At 42.2% G+C, this 27,682-nt stretch overlaps 1 protein-coding gene across 2 annotated transcripts in view; it reads left to right on the forward strand.

Annotated features, from left to right (window-relative positions):
- CREB5 (cAMP responsive element binding protein 5) overlaps positions 1-27,682 on the forward strand; it is a 416,278-nt gene that overhangs the window by 157,573 nt on the left and 231,023 nt on the right. For both annotated transcript variants that reach the window (XM_008960013.5, XM_063606199.1), the window contains exon 5: positions 3,424-3,596. In XM_008960013.5, coding sequence (XP_008958261.1) covers positions 3,424-3,596 — 173 coding nt within the window. The remainder of the gene's footprint in view (positions 1-3,423; positions 3,597-27,682) is intronic.

A 27,682-nucleotide genomic window follows, 5' to 3' on the forward strand; every position in this document is an offset into this window, starting at 1 on the left:
CTCAGAGAAGATTCTTAAACTTTTGGGGGAGAGGGGATTACTTCTTTCTCTTATTTAACATGCTTTACTCTGAAGAAATTAAACCTATTCTTTGTGCCGCAGCATAAGTCAGTTTTCTTTGTCTTTTTCCGTGGTGGATGTAAACAATGGTGGTTGTCATCATTTGAGCCAAAGTGCTCAAAGATTGGAAGCTCAACTCTCAGCATCTTCCTTCATTGGCGCCTGTAATATTTTTAAAAAGGTTTTACTTTTTACTATATATTCAAGGCTTGTGGCTTTCTTCTTAATCCTGATCCTCTCTTTTTCCTCAGCCCATAACTGAACCGTAATTTAACAATACCTTAATATCTAAAACTGCATTATTGCATACTTGCAGATTGCAAGATGAACAGACAGGACATTAACACTCTCGAAAATTGACCAGGGAACAAAAAGGTAATGTTTCATCATATGGAATATTCTAGGGATGTTATAGTTCACCCATTCACTCAATAGTTATTGAGCACTCTGATATATCAGGCACTAAGCTAGGCAATGGAGACATAATGGGGAGTAAAATCAGATTTAGTTTCTTCTCTCACTGGGCTTACCGTCTAGGGGAGAAACAGCTATTAATCAAATAATCGAGAAGAATTGTAAACCACTGTACTGAAAAGGAAAAGGAGATGGTGCCCATCACTTCGGTGAGTGTGGGCAGGAAACGTTTGCCTACATGATGATTGATTCTGAGGTCTGAAGGTGGAGGCAGGGCAAGGGCCATTGGCATTAGAAAGCAGCATATAAGGTCTGATGCTGGAATGCAGCATGGTTAGTATGAGGGTAGGAAATATCTAGAATGTGGAATGAATCACATAGAGCAAGAGTGGAGGTGGTGTGAGTTGAGCTGGGAGGTAGGAAGGGTCCCACACGGACTTTAGAGGCCATACAAGGAGTGCTGCCAGTGTCTTCCAAACCGATGGCTTAGGGTGTATGTTCTGGGGAGTGGGTGGGAAGGGAACCTCACAAACACTGTGTGTAATGTGATCACTTTTGCATTTTGAGATCACAGTGGCTGTAGTATGGGAAAAAGGAGGAAAAGAAGCCAGAGTGCATGAAGGAGAACATTGTCTAGACAAGGACAGAAGATGATGGCAGTTGGTTATAGTTTGGTGGAAGGATGGATGGAAAGATTGGAAGAGATGAGGGATACTTAGTTAAATTTGTAGGACTTGGAAACTGCCTAAGAGGGTGATGGAAAAGAGGCATCCAGGATAATTCAAGGAGAGTCATATGTCTTATATTTTTCTTTGTGAATTTAAAGATTGTGATCTTAAAAATTAAATTGTACAGCATCAATAATTCTAAAAGGAGAGTCAAAAATGGTTCTGTGCCTTGGATCTATTATTGATAGAGTAGGTGACTATGAACAAGATGAAAAATGTTAAGTGTCTTTGAACTTAAACAATGGACTAAATGGTACCTATAATTTCTGACCTCCTCAAGACCCAGGGAAATAAGTTTGTCAAGGTTCACTTTCAAAAGAAATAACACAATATTCTTTATTTTTCATTATCATTTTTAGTCCAATTCTCTAAATCTCTAGATCCTATAAAAAGAATGAAAGTGTGTTCCTGCACTGCCACCAATGCACATTGCCATTTCCTTTCATCCTACTTTACCCAATCACAGTGTTTTCCCACATCAGAAAAATTTTCCAGTGTATAAGAGAAGCCTTTGGACTGTGAGTATATATAAGCCTGTTCCTGCCTTTGGGGTCCCACAACGACACAGTAGGCTCACAGTCTAAGCCAGGTGCCCAGTTTCCATTTGGACTCCTGACAAACTGTGTGGTCAGGATTTAGAAATCAGAAACCTGGGAAAGGTGCAATGTGATGGACACAGCCACCCCAAATACCGTATATGTTATCACCATCGTTTAACACGTAGTGCAGGAAATCCTTTTCTTTGCCAAAGAACTTCAAACGACCACTTCTAGTTCTCTTGGGTAACATTTATTTTTTCTTTGCTAACACCAAAGCGCAGACAGATACATATTTTTTCTTTAGTAAATTGCTAGTGGCACTCCATTTTTTTCCCTCCCATCTTCAACCCATTGTCCAATAGACCTCTTAAATTTCCCCACCCTTCTAGGCTGAAGAGATGTATCTTGCCACTTATAAAGACTTACTTATTGCCCTTACCTATTACTTTGTTTGGCCAAGCACTTTCTCTTTCTTTTCTTTTTTTTTTTTTTCTTTTTTAGAGACAGAGTCTCACTCTGTCCCTCTGTAATGTGGAGTGTAGAGGTGTAATCCTGGCTTACTGCAGCCTCAAACTCCTGGGCTCAAGTGATCCTCCTGCCTCAGCCTCCCGAAGTGCTGACATTACAGACATAAGCACTACACCACTTTCTCTTTCTTTACTGGGTTCTAAATTTCTTTCTCACCTTTCGGTCCCAATGTGTTGATCAGCCTTCTCTGCTCAGTGTGAATTTTCTCTGGGTGTCTGAGTAACTTTCTTTTCTATGAAGACCTATCTCGCATATTTTACTTACTTTTGAATTTTAAACATATAAGCCTTCATTTGAAGGCATCAGAAATAAATACATGATATTAGGTCCTGTAAGTGACTCAGACATCTCATGTTCTTTCACTGGTTTATTCATGCTATTAATATACATCTGTTGAATGCCTACTATGGTCCAAGCACCACGGGATAGAGTTGTGAATACAAACATCCTATGTTCCAAAGGAAAAGACATGGAACAAGTAACTAGACGCTTGATTATTGTTCTGTGTTTCCATTACTCCATGCATTGTGAGAGATGGATTTTATGAAAATACAGCAGAAAGCGGCAACTCTTGTTCTGATCGTTGGATCCCAGATGTCTTGTCATGTATTCCAACCATGCATCCTCATTCCACAGGTTGTTGAGCTTGTGTCCTCAGTCCTGAGATTATGATTTGGAAAGGTCGTTTTCTTAAAAAATGTATATGTATGGTTGAGCACTCTTATAGGACTAAAAATGAAAGGGAAAAAGCCAGTGTGCTTGTCATGCAAAGCAGGATGCAGAATGACTATTCACTAAATCACAGTATTATGCACTTACCACAAAAATCATTTTCAAATCTGATATTCATCCTTCAAGTCAGAGAAGGCAGGCACTAAATATCTCTGATGCAAACCTCACATCAGGAAGGCAGCAGAGTGGTAAGGAGACTTTAAGGCATTTTCTCACATGCTTTACTCTAAGGGTGAGTAGTTATTTTTCATCTCCTCGTAGCTGTATATTATAACAAGATGAATGGGCCTATGGCTTGCCGGAAGCCATAACTCTCTATGTAGTTGACATGACTAGATTCCCAGTTTTGGCCTTTGAGAGCTTGAGAGTAGAATAAAAACATTGACTCCTCCTGACCTTTCCCCTGTGTCTTCTCTGGGCAGAATATCTCGATGCATAATGCAGTTGGTGGGGCCATGACGGGGCCCGGAACTCACCAGCTTAGCAGCGCTCGGCTGCCCAACCATGACACCAGCGTTGTGATTCAGCAAGCCATGCCGTCGCCTCAGTCCAGCTCTGTCATCACTCAGGCACCTTCCACCAACCGCCAGATCGGGTAAGGAGCCCTCCTCGGCTGCCCCTGGGTCCTGGCTGGAACTCAGGAAATGTCCTGGACTTTCTCCTGGTTTCTGGTGCTCAGATTGGTTGGTTTTTCTGGCTGTCATGATATTGCCTAGAGCTCAGAGTGATGCTTTTGATGGGAGAAGGGAGGAGTCTCCGCTTGGTAGAAGCTGTTTTGATCTTGGACTTTGGGTGGCAGGGGTGGGGTGGGGAGCAAGTCATTCTGTGTCATCATTTCTTCAGACAAGATTTATGAACTTTAAGATGACTGTGGGAAAACCCATGGTTGTTATGGAGACCAGAGTATAGTGCGCAGAACAAACATGGTGGAGGGAAGTTCTACCAGCTCAGCCTTGTCTCCAACAGAGTGTGCCCTTCCCTTCCTGGGAGCTGCCACACTCATCACCTCATCTTCTGTGTACAGCAATCCCTCCCTGTCCGTGAGAGATAAATTCCAAGCTGCCCAATGGATACCTGAAAGTGCAGATAGTACCAAACCCTGTGTGTGATATGTGTTTTCCATCTGATAACTGAGATAGCTATTAAGTGACTACTGGGTGGGGCGTGTCCACAATGTGGACACGGTGGACAGGAGGGATGATTCACATCCTGGGGGGCATAGCTTGGGACAGCATGAAGTTTCATCATGCTACTCAGAATGGTGAGCAGTTTAAAACTTGTGAATTGTTTATTTCTGGAATTTTCCTTTTAATATTTTTGGACCACGATTAACTGAAACTGTAGAAAGCAAAACCACGGATAAGGGGGACCACCATATTTCCACAGTCGTCCCGCCCTCTGCTCATTCTTCCCTGCTTCTCCTTCTTGTAACTGCCTCCTTACTAGCCCTCTCCTTCCTGTTACTGCCTCCTTATTAGCCCTCTCCTTCCTCTACGTTGGTCCATGCTGATTTCCGGAGTAGACAAAGCAAAGAAAGCAGGCCCCTCTCTCTCATTTATGCAAATGGTCAATACTGAGGCATTGAGGAAAAATTGGTAGAAAGATCCTGTCATTGAACACCAGATACTCCATGTCATCTGATGGAAAGAGCTTTCCCTTCTGGGTATCCTGTGTTAGCTCTAGCCCCTCGCTATGTGCCAAGTGTGGTCTGAGGATCCGCAGCGTGGGCATTTCCAGGGAGCTTCTCAGAAACGCAGAATCTCTGGCCCAGCTTCCTTATCCCCAGAATGAGGATGGTGTCTGCTCTTTCCAGCCTCATGAGAGTAAAGATGAAATAAAAGATTTAAGAGCACATGGGTTCTTAGGAAGAAAAGGTAATAACTTTAAGCCAAAGAGCTGTGATAAAGTTCTGTTGCTGGTTGCTGAGAACTGGCTGCTCTATGCTTCCAGAATTCTGTTTAAAATGAGAAGGGGCGCTTGCTGTGTTTGGTATGTGCATCAACATTCTGTTTGAATTTTCAGTCAAATATTGGAAGTGATAATTAAAAACTTAGAAACTGCTCCACAATTTGTCAGTAGGTCTTTTCCCTCTTGTTTTTCGGTGTTATAAGAATTCCAGACCTGCAGGGAAAACTGGCTTATTCCTCCCTAGGATATTCCAGAAGGGGCACCTTGTCTCACATTTTCAACTTACCAGGAATGGCTGTGATACGTTAAGACCCACCTTAAGAAATGAGAGTAACGGGTAATGGGTAATGACCATTTTGTGAGTTTGCTGTGGGTGCGTTTGGTTTTCTATTCAAGAAACAGAACATTAACCTGGCCCTTCGAATGCTCGGCTTTGTTGAAAGGAGTCAATGCTAGGTTGGTAAGTGTCTCTCCTAAAGATTTCTTTTCTTCTCAAATGACCATGAGAGCAAATGTTGCTGCTATCTAAATCAAGAACCCATAGTGTGCTAAGAGGGTGGAGTAGATTCATTAAAGACAGCATCTAAATCTCCAGGGACTTCTCTCAAGTGGCTTGGCTTTCAGCAGACAATTCACAGTTATGCCAGCTAATTATAATTATTTTATTTTTCTTTCAAGGGGAAAAAACATAAAATGTGCTAGAGTTTACTAGCAGTTTTACAGCATTCCTTCCCCCCTGGAGTTCTCCTGCCTCCCTCTCCCTGCCACCCCCCACCAACTACCCTTTTGGAGGCCCTTAGTATTCAGCCATTGTTAGCACAAAGCTGGTCTTTATGAAACAGTCTTTTGAGGGCTAGCACTAAAGTTTAAGATGAGTGCTGACTCTGTTGATAATTTACCCAGCTGGCCCAGGACTGTACATTTGGGTGACATTTGTAGGCTGTGTCACCATGCCTGGATGGAGGCGGGTGTTTCTGTGGTATGGACGCCTTTTGGACACACTCCATCTTCCCATTTATTCTCCAGCCTGGGGTGTTGTGTGTCGCTCCTGGTGTATTCTAGGAGATAATTGTCACTTTTAGGACTCTGTCTCATTGCCAAGCCTGAGGGAGGCTATTTCTTTTATTCAGATTCCTCCCTGGTGTGTTTGCCATGTTGATTCAAACCCACACATCTTGTCATTTCCATTTTTCTCCATCCAAAACCTTGCCCGGATGATCCTGGAGACTCAGCAAGAAATAACCCAACCCATCTCACCAGTGGATTCAGTATGAAACTCTAGGTGGTAACATTTGGGGACGGTTGACTCTTTTATTTCTCTCAGGAAAGAGGAAATGAGTACTTATTTGAAAACACGAGTTCCCTCTGGAGACTGTGTCTTTAAATGAGCATTTGAAATTGCAGATAGCTTTTTTTTTTTACTTTATTTTTTTTGAGGCTGCACAGAACCATATTGTAGTAATATTCTGATTTTTATCACAACCTCAAATATTTAAGTGTCAAAATCTGGCCAAGCCACCTGCAAATGTTTGCCATGGCTGCTGGCCAAGAAAAACAGCAAACAGCAATGAAAGTCTTCATTCAGGCTCAGTGCTTAAGCTGCATCCAGCCAGAAAGGCTGGGACCCACCTGTGCCCACGCACAGTGCTCTTGTGCTGCGGCCAGCGGGTGTGTTCATGGCTGAGACTTTGTGGGAGAAGGGGCCGCCTGGCTCCTGCTCCCCCCTCTTCCCTTCCCTTCTATCAGTGCTTGGCTGCTGCAGGCAACCCCATGTTCTCGCTCTTCTCTGTCTCCCTCTTTTCACAGTACAAAATTAAAGCTTGGAGGCTTGAATGTATTGAGAGAGCTATCAACATAAAGGACTTGAAAATGGGAGTAGTGCCAGTTATCAGGGAGGACTCTGGGGACAAAGGGTAGGCATCCTCATAAGCATTTGATTTTCATGCTTTTTGAACAGGCACTGAGCCAAACCAGACCAAAATGAGTGCAAATGCAAAAATCCAAAGAAGTAATGTTAAAAGGAAGTAGACAAACAACACGTGCAACTTCCATTCCATACCACAGCAATCCATACCATGCCCTGTGCTCAATTCTGTGAAAGTAGTGCCATTACCTCAATAGAAACCAGAGGTAAATATAAATATCTCAAATTGCTCTTGTGTGGTTGGGCAGACTAGAAAAACACACAGCTATGGAGAGTGTGGGAGGCATCCCCAAACTAGTGACTACTTGTGCTTAGTCAAACTGGCAGACGCTCTGCCGGGAAAAGTGTCTTTGGCTGATTGATGGTAGCGTTTTCAGAGATAAGTTTCCCAGATGGAAAAAAAGAGTGAGCCATGGGCTGTGGGGAAGACAAGTGAGACAGAAAACAAGCATGTATTAAATAGAGATAAAATCGATTCAGCCTTGAACCAAATATGTGGCAGAATCCAAACAGTATCTCTCCTCCAGTCATTTTTATTAGCTATCATGTAACAGGCTCATTAATTCAGGATCAAGTCAGCAAAGCCTGGGAAAATGGCAGAAGGGTAGGTAGCACTACTGGAAGTTAACACACTCTCTCTGTCTCTTTGTTTCTTATCATCTAAGACATTTTTGTAGGAGTCAATAATCCGTTGAGTAGATGGCTATAATCTTAATAGATCCCAGCTTTCTTAACTAAGTTGATTCTTCTTTATGGATAAGTGATAGTATATAATTTACACTCAGTAATTCTTCAGGAGAGCAATGAAGATAATATAGAATTTGGAGTTCTACAAGAATGGATATCAGTACAGAGCTCTGATGGGTTATGGGAGATGCTTCCAAAATATTCTACATATTTTTTTCTTACCTTTTACTTCTTTGTAGGGCACTGGCCAAATATATCTAACATTAGAATATACAAATGTGGAGTATTCTGGTTAAGAGAATGAATTGGCCAGCTGTATCAGGAAACTCAGAAATATGTTCAACGCAATGCATATATGAAGACATTTACGTAAAAAAACCCTCCCTGATTTTACACCAATTTTAATCCTGGAACATATATTTCCACATGATGCGTAACTTAGGCATTTGGTTATAAACCCTATTTGCATGGGGCTGTAGCTAGACAACAGAGACATAAAACTTAGCCAGAAATTTATATAAAATATCATAGAAGAAAATCTTGTTTTATGTAAAGATGAAAAGGTGCCAAGACTTATAAATTGTACCTCCTCTTACCTTTTCTATGCCTCTTTATCCCTTTTCTCTTTGCAATCCCAGATGCTATGTGTCATGGAGAATATTAGATGTAGTTCAATGGACATGGCTGAGGAAAACAAACAAACAAACAAAGAAAAATAATAATAAAAAGAAAAGCTGATTACATCTCAAAATTTGTTGGTGGCAGAAGCAATGCTACGAGTCACGTGGCTTTGCTGTGTGAGTTAACGTTCCTGCCCAGTGTTCCCTCAAGATGGGAATGTTAATACATTTGAGGGTTTTGTGTCATTGTTGCTGGGGGTGGGGGAAAGAACAGTAGAGAAGTCAGTAAATGATGCCATCACTGAAGGTCATGGCTTAAAGAAGACCTAAATGACAAAGCAGCTTACAGGTTAAGAATGTGTTTGCCCTGTCAATGCATATGCGTATGAATCTATTTTTAAGAGCTTCCTAAAGCTCCTCAAACCAAAGTGAGCATGAGTAAGACTGTCACTATCTACCAAAGGCTAATGCTGGGGACATTCAGGCCAGCCTCCTTCCTGCTGGAGGCAGCGGGGCAGCAGGTCCCGGCTTGTCACTGGTCCTCAGCCCTTAGCCAGGACAACTTGAAGCCCCTTTGAGTAATGCAGACCAGAAGTCATTATTTCCTGCTTTGTGTTTTGCTGAATATCACGGCTATGAACATAGCTTTATTGTTGGAAAGTTGCTGGATCTTTCACAGCCCCGAGAACATTTACGAGGGCCCTTCCGGGGGATGCTTTCTGGGAGGGTTGACAGACTTAACCATATGGCTCCCGTTAAATCCCATGCAGAGCCTTGAGAAATTACCTCTGACAAGGGGGCCGGCAGCCTTACCACTCACGGGGTTTTATGTGTGGAACGAAACATTAAGTACTGATACTTGCGGAAATATAATGTTTCTTAACATTCAAAAGTTGTAACACCACATGGTATTGTGGTCAGATGAAGGGGGTAGAGCCAGAACATGGGAGCACATGGCTGGGTATTCCGAGAGGCAGAAAAATACCCCAGCTCTCGTCTTCGAATCTGGTCCTTGCCTCTGATTCTTCAGGCAAGCATTGTGTCTTAGTGTCATCTCAGCTTCCCACCTGGAACACAGCAAGCCTGCTCTACTCGGGAGAGAAAATCAGAGGTAACTCCCCAATGGCTCAAGCCCTTCGTTAGAAAGGGCCTTGATACTGACACTGAAGAAGAGAAAGGAAGCTAATATTTATTCAGGATCTACTATGTGTCAGGCATTGAGCTAGCTTTGCATGTTATTTCCTGTAATTCTTCAATAGCTCAGAGAGGTAGCTGTTATTTACCCCAATATTATTGCTCCAAGAAGAAAAGTAACTTGTCCAAAGTCACCCAGCCAGGGAGATAAACAGAGTTTTGAATATGGGTCTATTGGACTCAAAAGCACATGTTTCCCCATGCTCCTGACCATGGCAATACCAGTGCCGTGGAAGACCCATGACTGTGCCTGAGACTGGCAGAATCATCTACAGGAGTTAGCTAATGCTCAGTCTATCTGGTTACAGTGTCAAACACTTCATCCCCTCATGTGTAAGAAAACTATAGCATCACAGAGAAGTAACGGCCCTGTCTCCAACATTTGGTTGCTCTATATTTGGCTTCTTAGCTTGCAGGAAGACCACTATTCCCTGCCCAAATGCAGTTCAACTTCCAGATTTGTTCCATTTCCTGAGGGGACAGTTGGCTTTGCCTGTGAGCTTTTCTTGGAGGAAGACTTCATTTCTGGAACTTCTACACAGAACCTGGCCCTCAGAGTTCCTGAAGCTTCCATGTAAGTGTCTCAGTGTGCATTTCCTCCCTCCTATTTTTGGAAAAGATAGGCACAAATGAGGGACTACTTCTACAGCAACTAGCCTGGGATCATTCTTTCGGTGCTTACAGTAAATCTAGACATTTGTTCTTTTGTGCAGCATATTGAAAAGATATGCCTGGAAGACAAGAGCTTGCTTGGAGCAAAACCATGTCAAGTCAGAGGGGAGTCAAGGAAAAGCATTGTCATGGGTTCAGAGGTCATGGGTTTTAGACATTCAGGCTCTGCCATTTAAAAGATTTGCCACCTTGGCTAAGCACTCAGCTTCCCCAGGCCTGGTTTCCTTTACCTACATATAAAGGGGTTAGCCAATTAATTGAGTCAGTCTCAGCTCCAGAATTCTCATTCACTGCCTCTTTTCTGTCTCAAATTTATTCTCTCTTTTGGTTTGTTTTCTTCCAGGAGCCAAGTTTGGCAGAAGCTCTAGATTATCTGACCTCCTAGATATGTTCACGTAGCCCAGAGAGTGAGAACAGAATAGGGTTTGGGAAGAGAAGCCCACAGCAGTAAAAGGGAGGGGTCCTAATGTATGAAGTCAGAGACACTTGACTTCTAGGCTCAACTCTTAGGTGAATAACAGCAACCTCTTCTCTTTGTCAGGTGCTGTTTACAAGGCACATCTCTACTAGTTTGGCATGCATGATTCTGTTACCCAGGAATTAATACACCCATTTTGCAGTTGAGTAAAGTAAGGTTCAGAGATTAAGTGACTTGCCCCAGGTCATAGTGATAATGGCCAGAGCCAGAACTCGAATCCAGACCACCTACTCCACGCACTATCCCACAGTTCCCAAGAAACTTAACTTGCCCAGGTTTAAGTTTTTTCACCTGTAAAATTGGGGGGTGGGGTACCACTAGAAAATTCTTGAAGTTCTTTTCAGCACTAAAATGTTAATTATTTTCATAATGAATGTAATTTTGTAAACTACTTCGTAAGGTAACTTCTCTGGGGACTCAGTGCTGCGTGCGTGACTAGGTATAGCTTCCTCTCTTGAAGTAATCTTATCAGGAAATTGTTCTTTTATTCTCACTCTGCTAACAGTGGCTTATTTTCGGAGCTTTAACTAGAAAAACAAGTAAAATAGTAAACATGTAAAACAAGTCCAACGCAAGAGATCTGGATGATGGTTTTGCCAGACGCAGTTCTATGGGAAAATGCAGTCCACTGTCTTGTATTCTAGAATTATTATTATTTGGGGAATTATTTTGTGGAAGATCTGAAACACAGCTTTAGCTCATATCACTGGTTAGTGTCTTCCTCTGTGTAAGCCTTGGATAAGGTGCCATGTGAGTGAATATTTGGGAATGAGAGTATGTAGTCTCCCATAACGCAAACTGAAAAAAATTAACTGTTCTTTTCTGTACTTGTCATAGTTCCTACATCAAGATTGGCTTAGTATTTCCTGTTTACAAATCCAGAAGCAAGAATGAAAACCTAGCAGGTTCACATGGCTTATGGTGTTTAGAGAGAGTCCCATGACTGAATATAACCATTTATTGAAGAATATCAAAAAGAGAATTAACATGGGAAAATGATTAGCATGTGCAGTGCCCTGTGTGAACTGAACATGTTAGGAGAAATTTGAATTGAACCTGGTTATTCAGAGCTGGTCCTTTGGAACTGGAAGTACACTTTGCTTTTTTGAAGATTGAACACGTCCAAGTAATAGGGCGGTGTCCCTGCAGGCATTTCAGATATTTGGAGCTTTTATATTCTATAATACTATATGTCTCCTAAAATGCAAATAACTCTTGTCTGAACTGTTTGATAGATTCTGAATTAAAAAAGAAGCATTAATCTAGAAATTTGGAGATAGCCTATGATGCCCTTTGCATGTATGATATATTCATGTAATCAGATACTTTGAGATTCAAAAGATAGCTCATTCAACAGCTTCTTTACTATGTATTTTTCATTTATGTTTCACCAAATAAATTTTCTCTACAATCATCTTTTATATCCTTTCTAATGAAGATTTAAAGATTACATAAACACCATTAGCATTTTACCTTTGATTGAATCAGAATAACACATAAACATCCAATTTGATCTCAAATTTTGAATGTAAAGGGAATCCTTGATATTAAGATTCTGGTATATACAGATGGAATCCTATTTCAATGAGGCAGTGCAACATCATTGCTCTAGGGATAGAAAGCCAAGGCTGGTGACTGTGACTGTACCATGCATGAACTCTAGACTTTGAACAGGCTTCTTTACCTTGCTGGGGGCCTGACTTTTCCATCTTGTAAAAAGAAAGAATGAAACTAGGTTGTCTAATAAATGCTTTCTCCTAGCTCAAATTCCCAGGAATTCTGAAACAAGCTCTTAGGAAGAAGTGTGTTTCCTTATCATGGCTCACACCCTACAACAACACTACTTGGCTGACATAGACTGCTGAAGAAGAATTCTACAAAATGCATTCATTCACATTTAGCAGGTAGTCTAGTAATCCATTTGCCAGGTATGTTGTGCTTTTGGCAAATATCAACTAAAAGTTCCTGTAGTGTAATAAACATTCTTAATGGTACCAGACACATTTCAAGGAATTTGGAGTTTTATAGTTTTCCCCCCTTTGGCAAAGTGCATTTTGGCTGATGATTAGGCCAGTAAAGTCTGTAAAATGATAGGACCCTTGTGAGCATTGGGTAGCGACATGATGGAATGTGCTTGGTTTGCTTTTGCAGGGTCACAGAACTTTGCAGAGAACAGATGGCCCCAAACATCTTTGAAATGCTAGAAATGACTTCCTGAATAACCACATGCCCATCATATCTTGGTCCAGCGATGGTAATTCACAAGCCAAACACACAGCACTTTACAGCTGACCTCCAATGTATTATTTTTAGTCTATGGAATGCATGAACATTTTCTACATGAATAATCATAATGATAACTGGAACCTGGAAGAGCAAATACCCATCCCCGAATCACTGAGACATTGAACACTTGTCAGATGAGCAATGACATTCTTAGAATCTATAGGGGCAGGAGGCTAAGCATTTGACCGACTCTCAGGGATCTCTGCTTAGCATGTCACTTCATCTCATTTTTCTCAAGAGTCTTGCTCAAATTGCATATTTAAAGAGATAAGCAGTAAGGTACTAGATTAAAGAGAAGGTAAATGAAGTAGTAGCTGATTCCATTCCAGTATTGTTTGGGTTATGGGAGGGAAGCCTACTGGATGAATCTGCAAACTCAGTGAAACCAGTCTGCTTCTAAAGTCCTTCCAAAGCCCCATGTTGAGTCAGTGTATATTTTAAATGCCAAAACTAAACAAAAGGCAACCTATAGATGCCTATTCCAAATCATAGACTTTCTAAAACATTGAAAGAATTAATTTAAAATAATTCAACTAAGCTTTATGCTGTTAGAGGTGACTGAGGAATTTTACAGACCAGGTACACCCAAATAAAAATCTGATGAAATAAAAGTCTGGAATTGGAGAAAGTTGAAGACTTTTAACTGAAAGGAAAATGAGGGGTGTCTGTGTGTGTGTGTGTGGGGGGGCATGTGGTGTCAACTGCTAGATTTGTCCCAATCCCCCCCCACCACACACACACACACACACAGTCGATAGCTGCTACTTATTTAACGCAGCTCTGTAGTCAGGCACTTTGCAGAGAACCAGAGGAGTGAGTTTGTCGAAATCTCATTTGGCAAATTGGTGTGTGTTTGTGTGTGTGTGTGTGTGTGTGTGTGAGATAGACAGAGAGATTTTTATAAAAAGAGTGTGTGAAACTTTGGCTACCCCACCTGAAGCCACAGACAAACAGCCTTATATTGGGGCCACTGCATTCCATAATTATTATTGCCATTAGGAATAATTATTATTTGCTTGGTTGAGTTGGCAGTTTGGAGCCTGCCTGAGACAGAGGCTTCTCAAAGGAGCCACAGAACACAAAGGCCCGACCAATCACCCACAAGTACTTCAACATGTTTGGACGATGTCCTTCTCTTGGTTCATTTCATTGGGTTTCATACCCATTGAGCTTCAAATTGAATGAAAAGTGCATCAGATACAAAACCAGCATGAATGAGTGCTGGCACTCAGGAAGCTTTTTTGATTGGAGGTCTAAATTCTTGGCTTTTCTCAAGTCTGGAGATGAAAGTTAATTTTTTTCATGACACTGTGTTCCTCTAATTAAAAATAGAAAAATGAATAACAAGATGGGTCTTCAGTTAGAGGCTAGGTTCGAAACAGTGTGAGAGACAAAGTGCAGAAGAGTGAGGAAACCCCCAGCCAAAAAGCAGCAAGGCTGTTTAGGAGGCAGAACGGTGACAAGTTGAACTTTACTTTTTCCCAATGTGTTTAACCTTCTTGCACACAAACTCCAGATTCCAGATTTTGTATTATTTCTTCTTTCCTTTGCTGTATCATTTTGAAATAACTGTGCCCGAATATTCCTCCAGCCTTCTTTAGGGATCTCAGAGAAAGTGTGGCCAGGGGATTTTTTGACCAGCGGAGTGTTCACAACAGAAGCTGTGCCTGGTGAAAAGGCTCACCAAGCCATTAAAGAGAAAAGAGTATGACAAGACATTCTTCCAGACGTTATTTTTCCCGTAGACTTGGTTGGTTCCTTGCCAAGGCCTGTACCACAGTCACAGGCAGAGGCCTGCAGGTGCTTAAAGAGAATCACAAACGCCCTCAAGTATGGGTGTCTCTCTCCTCCCCTTTACCTCTTCCTCCCATAGTGGTTGTTTGTAGCTCAAGTGGTTGAATCAGACCCTCAAGAGCTTCCTAAGAAAGGCTGAATCAGAAGAAAACACCCAACAGCCTCCAGTTATTGTATCAGGCCCACTACAGTACAGTGAAAGTTAGCTTTGTCTCCACAGGCACCCAAACAATCTGTCAAGCATCGCAAAGCCAACTGTGATTTTTAGACAGGGCAGGGAAGACCCGGGTGACCTCACTAGAAGCAAGGGAGGCGCCATGTCTGGGTAATCAATGCCCCGTCTGCCTGTCAAGAATGCAGGTGACTTGGTGCCCACCTTCTCACAGATGTAGTGCCAGGGTGGGGTGAGAAAGAAGAACCTCCTCTCCCATTCTAGGCATTGGAAAGATACTTCTTTTGCTATTACCCTTTGCACAAAAAGTTCTTTGGGTGAATGCCCCTGTACGAATAAGAAGTAAATGAAAGTTGCACTGTAGTGATTTCCGGGGATTTGTGGTCCTGGATATTTATATAGAAAAACTGTTTAGTGGGAAAATATTGCAAAGGGGCATTCCTGTCTGGGTTTTTATAAAAGGTGACAAAATAGTGCTGTAAAGAAACAGAAATCCCACACTTTCTCAGTAGTATTAAAGCCTGTCCTTAGGTAAAATTTCACGGGAGTATAGAGTTGCTGCTTTTTCGTTTTTCATTTGTTCTTGGAATTTAGGGGTAGAGAAAGGCCAAGGGAAATGGCCTTCATCAGCAAGGAGTTTAATAAAGACAGAACTTTAATTTGTTCATTCTCAATGGTAACCTTCACGGGGAACCACATTTTTACGAAGTCACAGTAGTGTATTGTTTGTATCAGTTCTTAATGAGTTCCATTGTTAACTTTTACGTCAAAGACCCTGTTGCATCAACTTCTTTTTAGTGTTATGATAGGAAGCTTGTTTTCAAGGTGTTTCCATGAAAAGCATTTGATCCTTCATATTTCCGTGGTGGATTTCTCTGGAAAGTTGGGAGTTTTCCAAAGTCTAACTGTTATATCAGTTTTTATGGTGATGGGTCTCATTTTTCTTGTAGTATACATTATCTTCTCTACTAATTGACTTAATTTTCAGTCCTTATCTCCAGTCAAGAAATGAAAAGAACTTACAAATTTTGTTAATTGTACTGAAATTAGACATGTGGTGAGTTTTAGAGGAGCGTCCAAACAGAGCTGGATTCCATCAGAGCCTTGAGGAAAGTTAGATGGCAGACCCCAAGGGAGAAGAGGGCAGAACACAGGCTGACATATGACAATTCTTGGGAAACTGTTTAAATTTCTTGGGAAAAACAAGATAACTGATGGTTTTTTTAAAATTAAATAAGTAAATAGCAGGCAGATCCCAGAACATTGTAATGTGAAATCTAGGTGCCATAATATAAAGATGAATTATTAAAATATGGGCACCTCGAATCCACTAACTTGGGCCCAACAGAGCCTGCCCAGGGGCTGCCAAGCATGAGGGGTGTGGAGATTGGCCAGGTGGGCAGGACTCCCCATTTCCCAGGTATGTCTTCAACCACAGCAGCTTCACATATGTGAACTTAGTTGGGTTTCCACATAAGCATTTCTTTGAACAAAGGGCTCTTCAGCAAGAGCATAGTTTGAAAACTACAAAATTGGAAGATGCTTTTTTCTCTATGTACCACAAACAAGAGGAAAAGTGAATTATTGGGTATGATAAAGCAAGTACCATCTTAAAGATCAATTTCCGGGAGAACCAGTGATGCCATCATCATCATGGAAAGTGGATGAGATTGGACAGGCAAGCTGTGGCTTCTGAGGTGATAGGTGATTGAGGGGAGAATAAAACATGAAATAACTTCTAGTATTTGGATGCGAGGGAAGAAAATCATCAGAAGGGAAACATAGAGACTTGATGGGGATCTGTCCATTTCAATCTCTCAAGAAAGGGTAGAACAACAATAACAAAGGAAGTTGTATCATTTCAGTCTACCCTTTTAGGCAGGGTACACTTACACATGATTGCAAGAAGGTGCCCACAGCACTGAGCTTCAAGAGGAGCAGAGAGGCAGCATTCATGGGCAGAGCTGCCTGTGCTTCAGCCTCCACCTTCATTTTTATTTTTATTTTTATTTTTGAGATGGAGTTTCGCTCTTGTTGCCCAGGCTGGAGTGCAATGGCATGATCTCAGCTCAATGCAACCTCCACCTCCTGGGTTCAAGCAATTCTCCTGCCTCAGCCTCCAGAGTAGCCGGGGTTACAGGCATGATCCCCCACGCCCGGCTGATTTTGTATTTTTAGTAGAGACAGGGTTTCCCCATGCTGGTCAGGCTGGTCTCGAACTCCCAACCTCAGCTGATCTGCCCGCCTCAGCCTCCCAAAGTGCTGGGATTACAGGAGTGAGCCACCGCGCTGGGCACAGCCTCCACCTTCAACCTGCACACTTCCACTCCACTTTTTAGTTTAGTCTGCCAGGATTTCACTATTATCTTTTCCTCTCTCTTCACAATTTCACCTCTACCACAGTCAAGCCCGAACTCTGCCGGTGGGAATACCTCACGGAACGTAATGATGACTTCCTGAGGCCTCCTTCTCAGTGCCCAGCCCCTGGGACAGTCCTTTACTTCTTCCTCCTTCACAGGCTCAGAGTGTCCTCATCTCCCAGGCGAGGCCCTGTGGTTTTCCTCTTTAATTATTGCATGTATGTTGTCACGATCTGACATATTTTTGTCCCCTCAAAAATATGTGTTGAAGTCCTAACCCCTGGCCCCTGCGGATGGGACCTGATTTGGAAATAGGATCTGTAACCAGGTTAAGATGACATTGTGGAGGATTTGGGTGAGTCCTAAATCCAATGAGTGGTGTCCTTATAAGAAGGCCATGTGGAGACACAGGGACTCAGAGACACACAGGGAGAGTGCCATGTGTCTGCAGAGGCATATATTGGAGGGACAGAGCTGTAAGCCAAGGAATGCCAGGGATTGCCAGCCACCACCAGAATCCAGGAGCTGGGCATGGAGCAACTTTCCTTCAGAGCCCTGAGAAAGAACCCCTGCTGCTGACACCTTGATTTCAGACTTCTAACCTCCAGAACTGTGAAAAAATACATTTCTGTGGCTTTTAAACCACCCAGTTTGTGATAATTTGTGACTGCAGCCCTAGAAAACGAATACATGTGTCTCCATGTAATTATGGATCTATCTGCTTTGCCAACGGAATCGTGGTTAAAAAAAAAAAACTATCACTCCATTCTCATTTTATTGAACTGTAACAGATGTGGGGGATAAATACATTAAGAGAAAAAGCCAACTAAGAATAAAAACAAGACTACTTTCTGGAGAACAGCTGTCTTGCTGTTGGGACCTGTTTGGTGAGATGCCCCCAGTTCTTTGTTCTCCATTTGTACAGAAAGGGAACGAAGAGGCCTGCTCTAGATCAAACAGATCCACAGTGACTATCTTCTATGAAAGATCTTAGTAGAGATGCATTTTACCTGGGCTGCAAACCTACACTGCCATAAACATCCACTTTGAGGCAAACAAGGGAGTTTTTTCTTTAGCCTCGAATGTTCTGCTCAGTAGTAGTTGCTGGATTCTGAAGCATACACTTCTTGTTGATTAAGCTGTCTGCCCTATAATTTGCAAAGAATGGAAGATCAGCATTGTAGAGAGGTATGGGGGCTTTTCAACTCAGCCTTCTAAGATGTTCTTAGCAGCTAATAACATTCCAGCAGCCCTGAACCAACTTCCTGTGTGGACACAGAAGGAAAGGACACCAGGGACTTACCTGGGGAAGGAGAGCCCAGGGTGGGCCTTGTTTCTCCGTGTGTGTGTTTGTGTGTTTCTGCAGACACTGAGCTTAATCACTGAGAAATTTCTTTTAGGTGGTGCCTAATGCATCTCAGCCCCTCAGCCGGAGGGCTAGGGCTCATTTTCGTGACCGATCAGAGTTTTAACTGCTGCGCTCCTAATACATGTTTTTGAAAAAGGAAGTAGCTTATGTGACAGGACTGTTCTTTTGATCTGTTAACTTTTCCTCATTCTTTTTGAAGCATCCTCTGCATTATTCCCTGGCTCTGAGTGATTTAAAGGCAAAGTCCTTGAGTTTATATGCTCCCAGAAACCTAATGCTCCGAGAAATCCAATAAAGCCCCACCACCAGAATTGTTCTGGGGCATGAGGGGGCAAGAGATGACCACCCAGAGTGAGCCCACATGGGAGGGTGTTAAAAGCAACTAGACGTATTCATTGTCTGAGGCTCTCATTGAGTCAGGATGGGTGCAGGCTGCAGACACCTGTGCGGTCGGAACTAGGTTAACGATTACTTGAACATTTGAAAATTTAATACTTTCAGCCAGGGAAGTGTATTTACCTTTGAGCATAACAGATAATAAAGGGCCCCTTTGGCTGCATAACCTCCCTATTTGTTTGAATTCTCCTATCTTTAGAACTTTGCTTCTTTTTTTGGATGGAGTGATCCTGGGTTTTCTGTTTCTCAAGGGCTCATCAAATCACTATGTCATCTTGATTCCCTTACTATTTTTAATAAGCCAGAAAATGGAAGCAATTCTCCCAGTCAGACCACTGAGTTGGTTTGAAGGGACACCTCCAAAAGCCCATGCTCCTTGTGGTCCTCATTGTCACGGGCCAGAAATCTGTGTGGGCATCTTCCAAACCCATGTTTCTCTACAGCTGTGATGAAAGACCCCTCAGTGAGTGTGGTGGCTGCAACGACAGGAGGAGAAGGGGAGGAGGCAGCGAGTTCCCCCAAAGAAGCTCAGAGCTCTGGGAGGGGCCCAGGGTGTTCTTTTAATCTTTCTAAAATAGGAATTAGCAAAATGATAATAATTGTAAAGAAACTTCCCACAGTTCTACCCCAGTAGAAGCAATAGGGTACCTGTCCCTGCCAGCCCTCTGGACAGCCCCCTTCCCTCTCCAGCTGAAGTCTGACCTCGGGCTCTTTGCATGGCTTATTCTATTCTTTTGGAGCTTTCTCACATCCATAAAGAGTAGAGAATTATAAGGGCGAAGAAAAGAGGTCAGAGTAAACTTAATCACATTCACCAGCAAGCATTTTCCTGTGGTGTGATAGAGAGAAGAGGGGAAGCAACATGAGTTCCAGACCTCGAAATCATTAAAAAATTCCAAACTAAATACAAAACAAGTTCTAATTTAATAAGCCTTCTAAAAGTGGTTTGTAAGCAAACTCCAGTAATAATCACATTCTGTCTGGCAGCAACAAGTGAGAAAGAATGGGACGTCCCAGTGTGGCCTCAGGGCATGTTTGTCCATCCCACAAAACCACCCTTTGGTTTGGCATCACTTTTCCCACCTGGCAAATGCCTGGCTCAGAAGGGCTGTGGACCAGAGTGTCCTGGCAGCATCCCACAGGGCATTTCTGATGGCAAAAATCCAGACCCAAGGTGGAAAGAGTGGTCCAGCCATTGCTTCTGGAAGTCTCTTGCTATGTGACCAACCAAGATAACATCAGAACAACTCAAATGTCATTACAAAAGGTGGATTGTTACATTTATGGGATTCTAAATCATTCATGTATTTATCTATACTTGGCTTCATTCCAAGAAAAGGATTTGAGGAGACTGAGAGAAAGTACAGTACAACAAGATTAAAAGCAAGACAAAACAATCTACAGAAGAAAGGAAAGTAGTATTAGAGAATTCTGAGACTGAAAGACACTGAAATGGTTTGTTGCTAATGACATTTGTCATGATTGCTGGCACCTTTTATGTAAAATCAGCATTGAAATCCACCGATGCAGGGATCACACAGTGGAGCTTGTCTCTGCTACTGCAGTGGGATTTTTTTGGGTACATGCTCAGCCTCACCTCACCATTGATGCTGTGAGTCATCAGTGTGCTGTTTGGGAACATGTGTTAATGAGCACTGAAAGAGCAGGCCAAAGGTAGCAGGATTCTTTGGGAGTTAAAAAAATACATTTTGTAAAACTAAGCAGACCATTGTGGAGGTGGACTGGGCTGGGGGTGGGGGTGGGGGAGGAGAGACTCATATTAAAATCCTGATATAAAGTTCTAAGCAATGAATAAGAGGCTTAAATACATAAAGAGCAAGGCTAAATTTGGACCAATTTCCTGTGAAATCTCTTGTGTAATATTTTCAATTTGTGCTTGTTTAATGTGGTTTATTTTCCTAAGGTTCACGGTATAGGTTTTAAATTCAGCCTTGACTACACACATGTGTTGAGAGGTTATAAAACGAGAGCCAGCTCAGACCAGTCTCCAACTGGATGCCCTTTAGTGGAAAACATTACCTCCTTTTCAATACCTAAAATGTCTCCATGGGCACAGATTTTGCCCTTTCCCCATCCCATTTCCTGACTGCTTTTCTACCACCTGGTTTTACCAGTACTTGTCTAGTTACATTAGTGTACCCAAGTATGCTATGGGGAACTCTTCACTGCAGATCAGGGGTCCAGGGCTGTTTGGGGCCAACTCTCTGTGCAATATCATGTTCTTGACACAAAGGGATAATTCAACCATTTGGGTTAAAATAGAGGAAAGATCTCAGGCTCTCCAGAAGACTCTGATCTGCAGTACAGCGTTCTAATTTTGGTCCCTTGGTATCCTGGATCTCACCATCTTTTGGAGGGGGCCATTTCCTATACGTAGCGGTACTGTTTCCGGTGACTTGAATACAGTATGTAGGACCTATATTGTAAAGTCAGATCTTAACAAAACAATATAAGGCCTCTGTTGTTCATGGTACTTACTACATCAGATCCCATGTATTATAGTTACATGGGGTTTGTTTCCACATAGGTTTTAAGTCTGTAAAGCAGAAATTGTGCTTTATTCATTTCTGAATCTCCTAAACGCCCAGCATGTTATCTAGTACGGAGGAACTATATTGGTGTAAGTATGCATACACATATGGGCACAAAGGGTTGAAAGAGACATCACATATGTGCAGCTTCTTAATTTAAACAGTAAGAGATCAATAGGTAAGATAAGTAGTTGCAAAACTGTTTTTATCTTCTTCAGTACCTTTCAACAAAATACGCATCCTTCATTCAGCAAATATTTACCAAGGACCTGTTTTTTTCTAGGGATACACAAGCCTTAGAGCCTTCCAAGTCTAGGTTCCAAAACCATGCAAAACTGTACACAGTTCTAGCTTTCATTTGCAGCTCTGCCTATGACACAATGTGCGGCGATGTTGAAATCTGGCATCTTCTCCTTGCCCCTGCTGTATTTTCTTACCTATTTTTGGCTTCTGTTTTCTCTCGGCATGAGAATTTTTTTGAGATTGTGAATCTGGATTAGAAGTGGTCAAGCAGTTGTTCTCCAAGCCTGTTTTCCCTGGAAGGGACAACATTATTATTGGCCAGTGCTGGCTTTCTTCCCAGCAAAGTAGCTCCTCTCTTCCCACCTGCCCAGCTTTCTAAATAAGTGCGGAGTCAGGAAACGAGCAGCTTAGAAATGTAAGACTCACTCTATGGTCACTTTTCCCTGACATTCTACTTTGAAACATTTCAAACACATAGAAAAGCATGAAGAATTGTATATTCGCCACCTAACATTCTACAATGGCTCTTTGCTATACTTGCTTTATCATATAGCTGTACATCTATCCATCAATCAGTCTTATTTTTTGATGCATTTCTAAGTAAGTTGCAGACATCAGTAACTTTACTCCTAACCACTTCAGCATATGTATCATTAATAGAGTTGATATTTGGGCTGGGCGCGGTGGCTCACGCATGTAATCTCAGCACTTTGGGAGGCCGAGGTGGGTGGATCACAAGGTCAGGAGATCGAGACCATCCTGACTAACACAGTGAAACCCCATCTTTACTAAAAATATAAAAAATCAGCTGAGCGTGGTGGCGGGCGCCTGTAGTCCCAGTTACTCGGGAGGCTGAGGCAGGAGAATGGTGTGAACCCAGGAGGCGGAGCTTGCAGTGAGCCAAGATCACGCCACTGCACTCCAGCCTGGGCGACAGAGCGAGACTCCGTCTCAAAAACAAAAAGAAAAAGAAAAAGAAAAAGAAAATAGAGTTGATATTTCTTTGTGGTTCTTTTTGTTGCTGTTTACAAATAGCGACATGCATAAATCTTGAGTGTATTTATACCAATTTTCATATAGGATGTCATTTTCCTTTCTAGAGTCTCTTATTATTTAAAGGTAATCATGAAGATGAAAAAAGATTCTGTAATATCCACGGTTTGTATATTTAGGTAGTGAGTATTCCATTTTTTTCTCTGCCTAGGAGTATTTATTCAAGTGAGGAAGGAGCAGGAGAGAAAAGGGCTGTGTGAAGCTTCCATGTTAAGGGCCTCACTCTTGCAGATAAACCATGTCAGCTCCTCTACTCCCTCTGTATCATCTCCTTTGTCTTAAGTCTTTTGTTGCTGTGACAATAGGAAAGACATTATATCTGGTGGTATGGGACTCAGCTTTGTCATCATAAAACCCAAACTGAAAAAGTCAGGAAACAACAGGTGCTGGAGAGGATGTGGAGAAATAGGAACACTTTTACACTGTTGGTGGGACTGTAAACTAGTTCAACCATTGTGGAAGACAGTGTGGTGATTCCTCAGGGATCTAGAACTAGAAATACCATTTGACCCAGTGATCCCATTACTGGGTATATACCCAAAGGATTATAAATCATGCTGCTATAAAGACACATGCACATGTATGTTTACTGCAGCACTATTCACAATAGCAAAGACTTGGAACCAACCCAAATGTCCAACAATGATAGACTGGATTAAGAAAATGTGGCACATATACACCATGGAATACTATGCAGCCATAAAAAATGATGAGTTCATGTCCTTTGTAGGGACATGGATGAAGCTGGAAACCATCATTCTCAGCAAACTATCACAAGGATAAAAAACCAAACACCACATGTTCTCACTCATAGGTGGGAATTGAACAATGAGAACACTTGGACACAGGAAGGGGAACATCACACACCAGGGCCTGTTGTGGGGTGGGGGGAGGGGAGAGGGATAGCATTAGGAGATATACCTAATGTAAATGACGAGTTAATGGGTGCAGCACACGAACATGCCACATGTATACGTGTGTAACAAACCTGCACGTTGTGCGCATGTACCCTGGAACTTAAAGTATAATAATAATAATAAAACCCAAACTGAAATCCAAGTTACTCTGACTTTGGAAAAGTTATAGTTAATCACTCAGTGCCTCTGTTTCTCTTCCCTAATGTGTTAAAATGAAGATATTGCCCTCCAAGCCTGTGGTGATGATGCCATAAGAACAGATAAAAATATCTGGCATATAGCAAAAGTCCTCAATGACATTATCATCGTCGTTATCACTAACTACCTGCTCAATGTGTGGTTAGGAGTAAGTGTATTTTTGTGTATAGTTAATTTAGAAAGACTTTGATGTCTTTCAGATTGCCAAAGTTAATTTTTTGCAAGATCAATGAACTTTTGAGGAAATACTGAAAATGTCCCTGTTCCCCACTGTTTTAATAAACATGAGCACTGTTTAGTCTCACATAAAATGTCTACTTTTACTCCAAACAGGATGACCAACTGATTTTCCTCACCATGTCTCTATCTTGTGTCCCTGGAGTCTTAGCAAGGGAAGAGCAATGGCCAAAGGGCATCATGTTTCCTCTACACAGCTTCTGGGTCTTCCTTTGTAGCTTGAAGTCATAGAGTGATTTATTTTTCACCCAAGCATAATGCCATTCCTTCAAGCAGTCGGGCTGAGGGGAGTCCTCTCTAGCTTCTCATGTCCATTGCCCTCCATATTAAATCAGCCACAGGTTCAATTGATTTTTTCCCCCTCTGTCCTTCCCAGGCCTCGTGTTTTATGGTGGTTTGCTTAGTACCATGCTTGTAATACTCAGAAAACATTTGTGGATTTGCTATGTCCTGAGACTATTTCTTAGAAACCTACATGGAGGAAGTTCAGCTCTTCCTAAGAACTAAACCACAGTTAATTGCTGCTTCCACCTGCCTTCAGAAACAATAAGGGGAGTCCAGTTTAGGACTGGATGTTAGAAGCTACAGAAGCTCTTCCAGAAGGTGGACAGGGGCTAAGGGAGACTGGTTGGTAGTGCTATCAGAAGACCAAAAAAGGGACAATCTGAGCCCAAAGCTTTCTTTTGTATTATGTCAGGAAAGGAAGACTATATGGCCTATCTGATTGTGGGGTGTAGGAAGTGGAGGTAAGTGCCAAATCTGACTATATGCAGTGCTAATATAGTATTGGTAATACTATTATATTAGTAATTTCCCAGCACTTTGTGCTTGGGACTCATAGGCTCTCTGTGTGTGCCAGACACTTGCTAGAACAGCAAGTGAAGAAGCCCTGAGGGGGTATTCTGAGATTTCCAATTGAATTGAATTTGGATAGTCATAAATTGGATGAAGCTGTAATGCAGAACCCATGGTCATTGGTTCTGAAATTAGAGCTGAAGCAATTCTGATTCCTCAGACCCTTTAAGTTAGTCTTATCAGATCAGGCCATCACAGAGCAGATAGACAGGTAAGTCTCAGAGACCTCTGAACCCAATTAAAGTTATACCACAAAGAAATCAAACTCATGTGGTTTGCATTTCAGAGAGCTACATTTGGTGGGCTGTTCCTGTTTTAATTCGGTAACCTAATGCAGGCCATGTGAACATTTGAAACGCTTTTAACAGTTAAACCAGCTCAAATAACACAAAACCAGAGCAGCAATAAAGAATGAATTAAAGCTGATTGCAACTGTGGCCAACATAATTTTTGTCTTGCAAAGAACTTTGAGGGAATAGAATGCAGAAAGAGAGACCGGTATCTCCATTTTCAACTTGGAGTAAAGCAGCAGGCGCTTTTACTTTTTTTATTTCTTAAGCAAATGTTTGAAACAGATTAACTTAGAAGGTGTACTTAAATCTTGAAGGGATTTTGGATGAGGGAGCAAGGGGGGGTTGACATCCTTTTGAACTGAGAATATGGTAGTTAGTAGCTCTACATCACCCCAACGCTGCTGGGATGGTTAGCTCAGTGGGCAGAGGCGCAGCACTATGTTTGCAGAGGTCAAGAGTTCAAACATGCATGGATCAGTTAGTCTCATATGGAGGAGGTGGAGAAGCAAAACCTGTTCAATTGCCGTGGCCTGTTCTTCCCAAATGTCTACAAAAGGGTCACCAAGAAGTGAGAGGCTGCGATAACAATAGTGATCAGTTGATGTGTTCTATGTGCCAGGCCCTGTATTAGGTGCAGTCAGTGCCAGCACATAATAACCTACTTGCCAAATCCCTCTGTGTCTCCGTTTTCTTATTTGTAAAATAGGGATACTATTATGATTCCTATTTCACAGGTGAGGAGACTTCAGCACAGAGAGGTTAAGTTACTTGCCCAAGGTCATGTAAATCATAAATGGCAAGACCAGCATTCAAACCCAAGTAGTGGGGTGTGCATGGCACAACCACAACATATCGCTCTAGCAGGTCAAACCACTCAAAGATAAATCCAGTTGCAGATAGTGAGAGCACATGGCATAATCCTCAACCTGAGTTATTGGTCCCATGCCAAGAAAGAATTAACCATGATGATAACCACACTCACACATATCACAGCATGAGGTGTGTGTACCACCATAGCTACTCAATTTGTGTCGGTTGAATCAAGTTTTTTTATTTTATTTATTTTTTAAAAGATTTTTATTTTATTTTATTTTTGAGACACAGTCTTGCTCTGTTGCTCAGGATGGAGTTCAGTGGCATGATCTCGGCTCACTATAACCTCCACCTCCTGGGTTCAAGCGGTTCTCCTGCCTCAGCCTCCTGAGTAGGTAGGATTACAAGCATGCGCCACCACGCCTGGCTAATTTTTGTATTTTTAGTGGAGATAGGGTTTTACCATGTTAGCCAGGCTGGCCTCTAACTCCTGGCCTCAAGTGATCTGCCCACCTCAGCCTCCAAAAGCACTGGGATTACAGGTGTGAGCCACTGTGCCTGGCCTGAATTGAATTTTATACACACATAGAAGATGCCTCCAGAAGAATGGTTGGTGTGCTCCATCCATAAGTGGAGACATTTCTATGAATATAATCTAAAGAAATGGTGAATGAGCTTTGCATTTATTTCCACATGATCCTAGTCACTGGATGGGAGAGCAGTAGGTGTGATGAGAATACCTTGGGCCCAGACCCTCAAGATGTGCCATAGGTGATAACTAACTGCCTGCCACATTCCCCAGAATGTGCTGACTTAGCCAGAGATCCAAGGGAGGAAGGGAGAGAGGACCCATTAATTTTGGATCCGTTAGTGACATAAAGCCTGCCAAGTGGGAAAGAGTAAAACTATAGGAAGAAACTTTATCTGCAAACTTTTGGGAGGTTGTCCCCAGCAGCAGGGAGCCAAGTAACCACTGGTGGGTGAAGAGGCTCTGCTGAGCCCCTGACTTTGGGTTCCTTCCGGAGCAGCGGGAAGCCGCCTTGTCAATCACTTCTGCAGGCAAAGCCAAGTTCATCTCCCTGACTTTAGCAAATACTCCCTCGGGCCCCCTGCCCCCACCTCCCAGTGGAGGAGAAATCTGCCTCCTTTCTCCTTACAAATGAAAACTGGTGTTGATGCTACCCGCTAGACTCTCTTAGCAAAACTTAGAATTGTGAACCATATGTAAAAAGGGAAAGCTTATCACTGGTTTCTTTCTTAACCTCATAGGTGAAGTATCTTAGAATAGGTAACTGTTTTCACAGCTTCTGTTCTGTTATTAAGAGGGAGGAGTGGATTCAAACACTAGATGAATATGGTGTCTGTTCAACTTAAAGGTAAGGTAAATCTAGTTACCGCCCTCCACAACTCTGGTTTCAAGGATTACAGCCCACTTAACTCTCTTTAAGGCCTGGATAAATATAGGCTGCCTAGTCTTTCAAACATTCCTGGGGTTATTGGTCTAGTTAGAGTGAGCTTTCTAGAAAAGTTTTAAGCCCTCCTGATTCCCCCAGGCTGACTCTGGCTCATTCTGCAGCATGCCTGTGTGACTTTAACATGTCAATCACTCAACTAGACTGTGGACACATCGTGTGCTTGGAGCTCAACAGACAATAAGTTA

The sequence above is a fragment of the Pan paniscus genome, chromosome 6, assembly GCF_029289425.2.
Source record: "Pan paniscus chromosome 6, NHGRI_mPanPan1-v2.0_pri, whole genome shotgun sequence".
NCBI classification, from domain to species: Eukaryota; Metazoa; Chordata; class Mammalia; order Primates; family Hominidae; genus Pan; species Pan paniscus.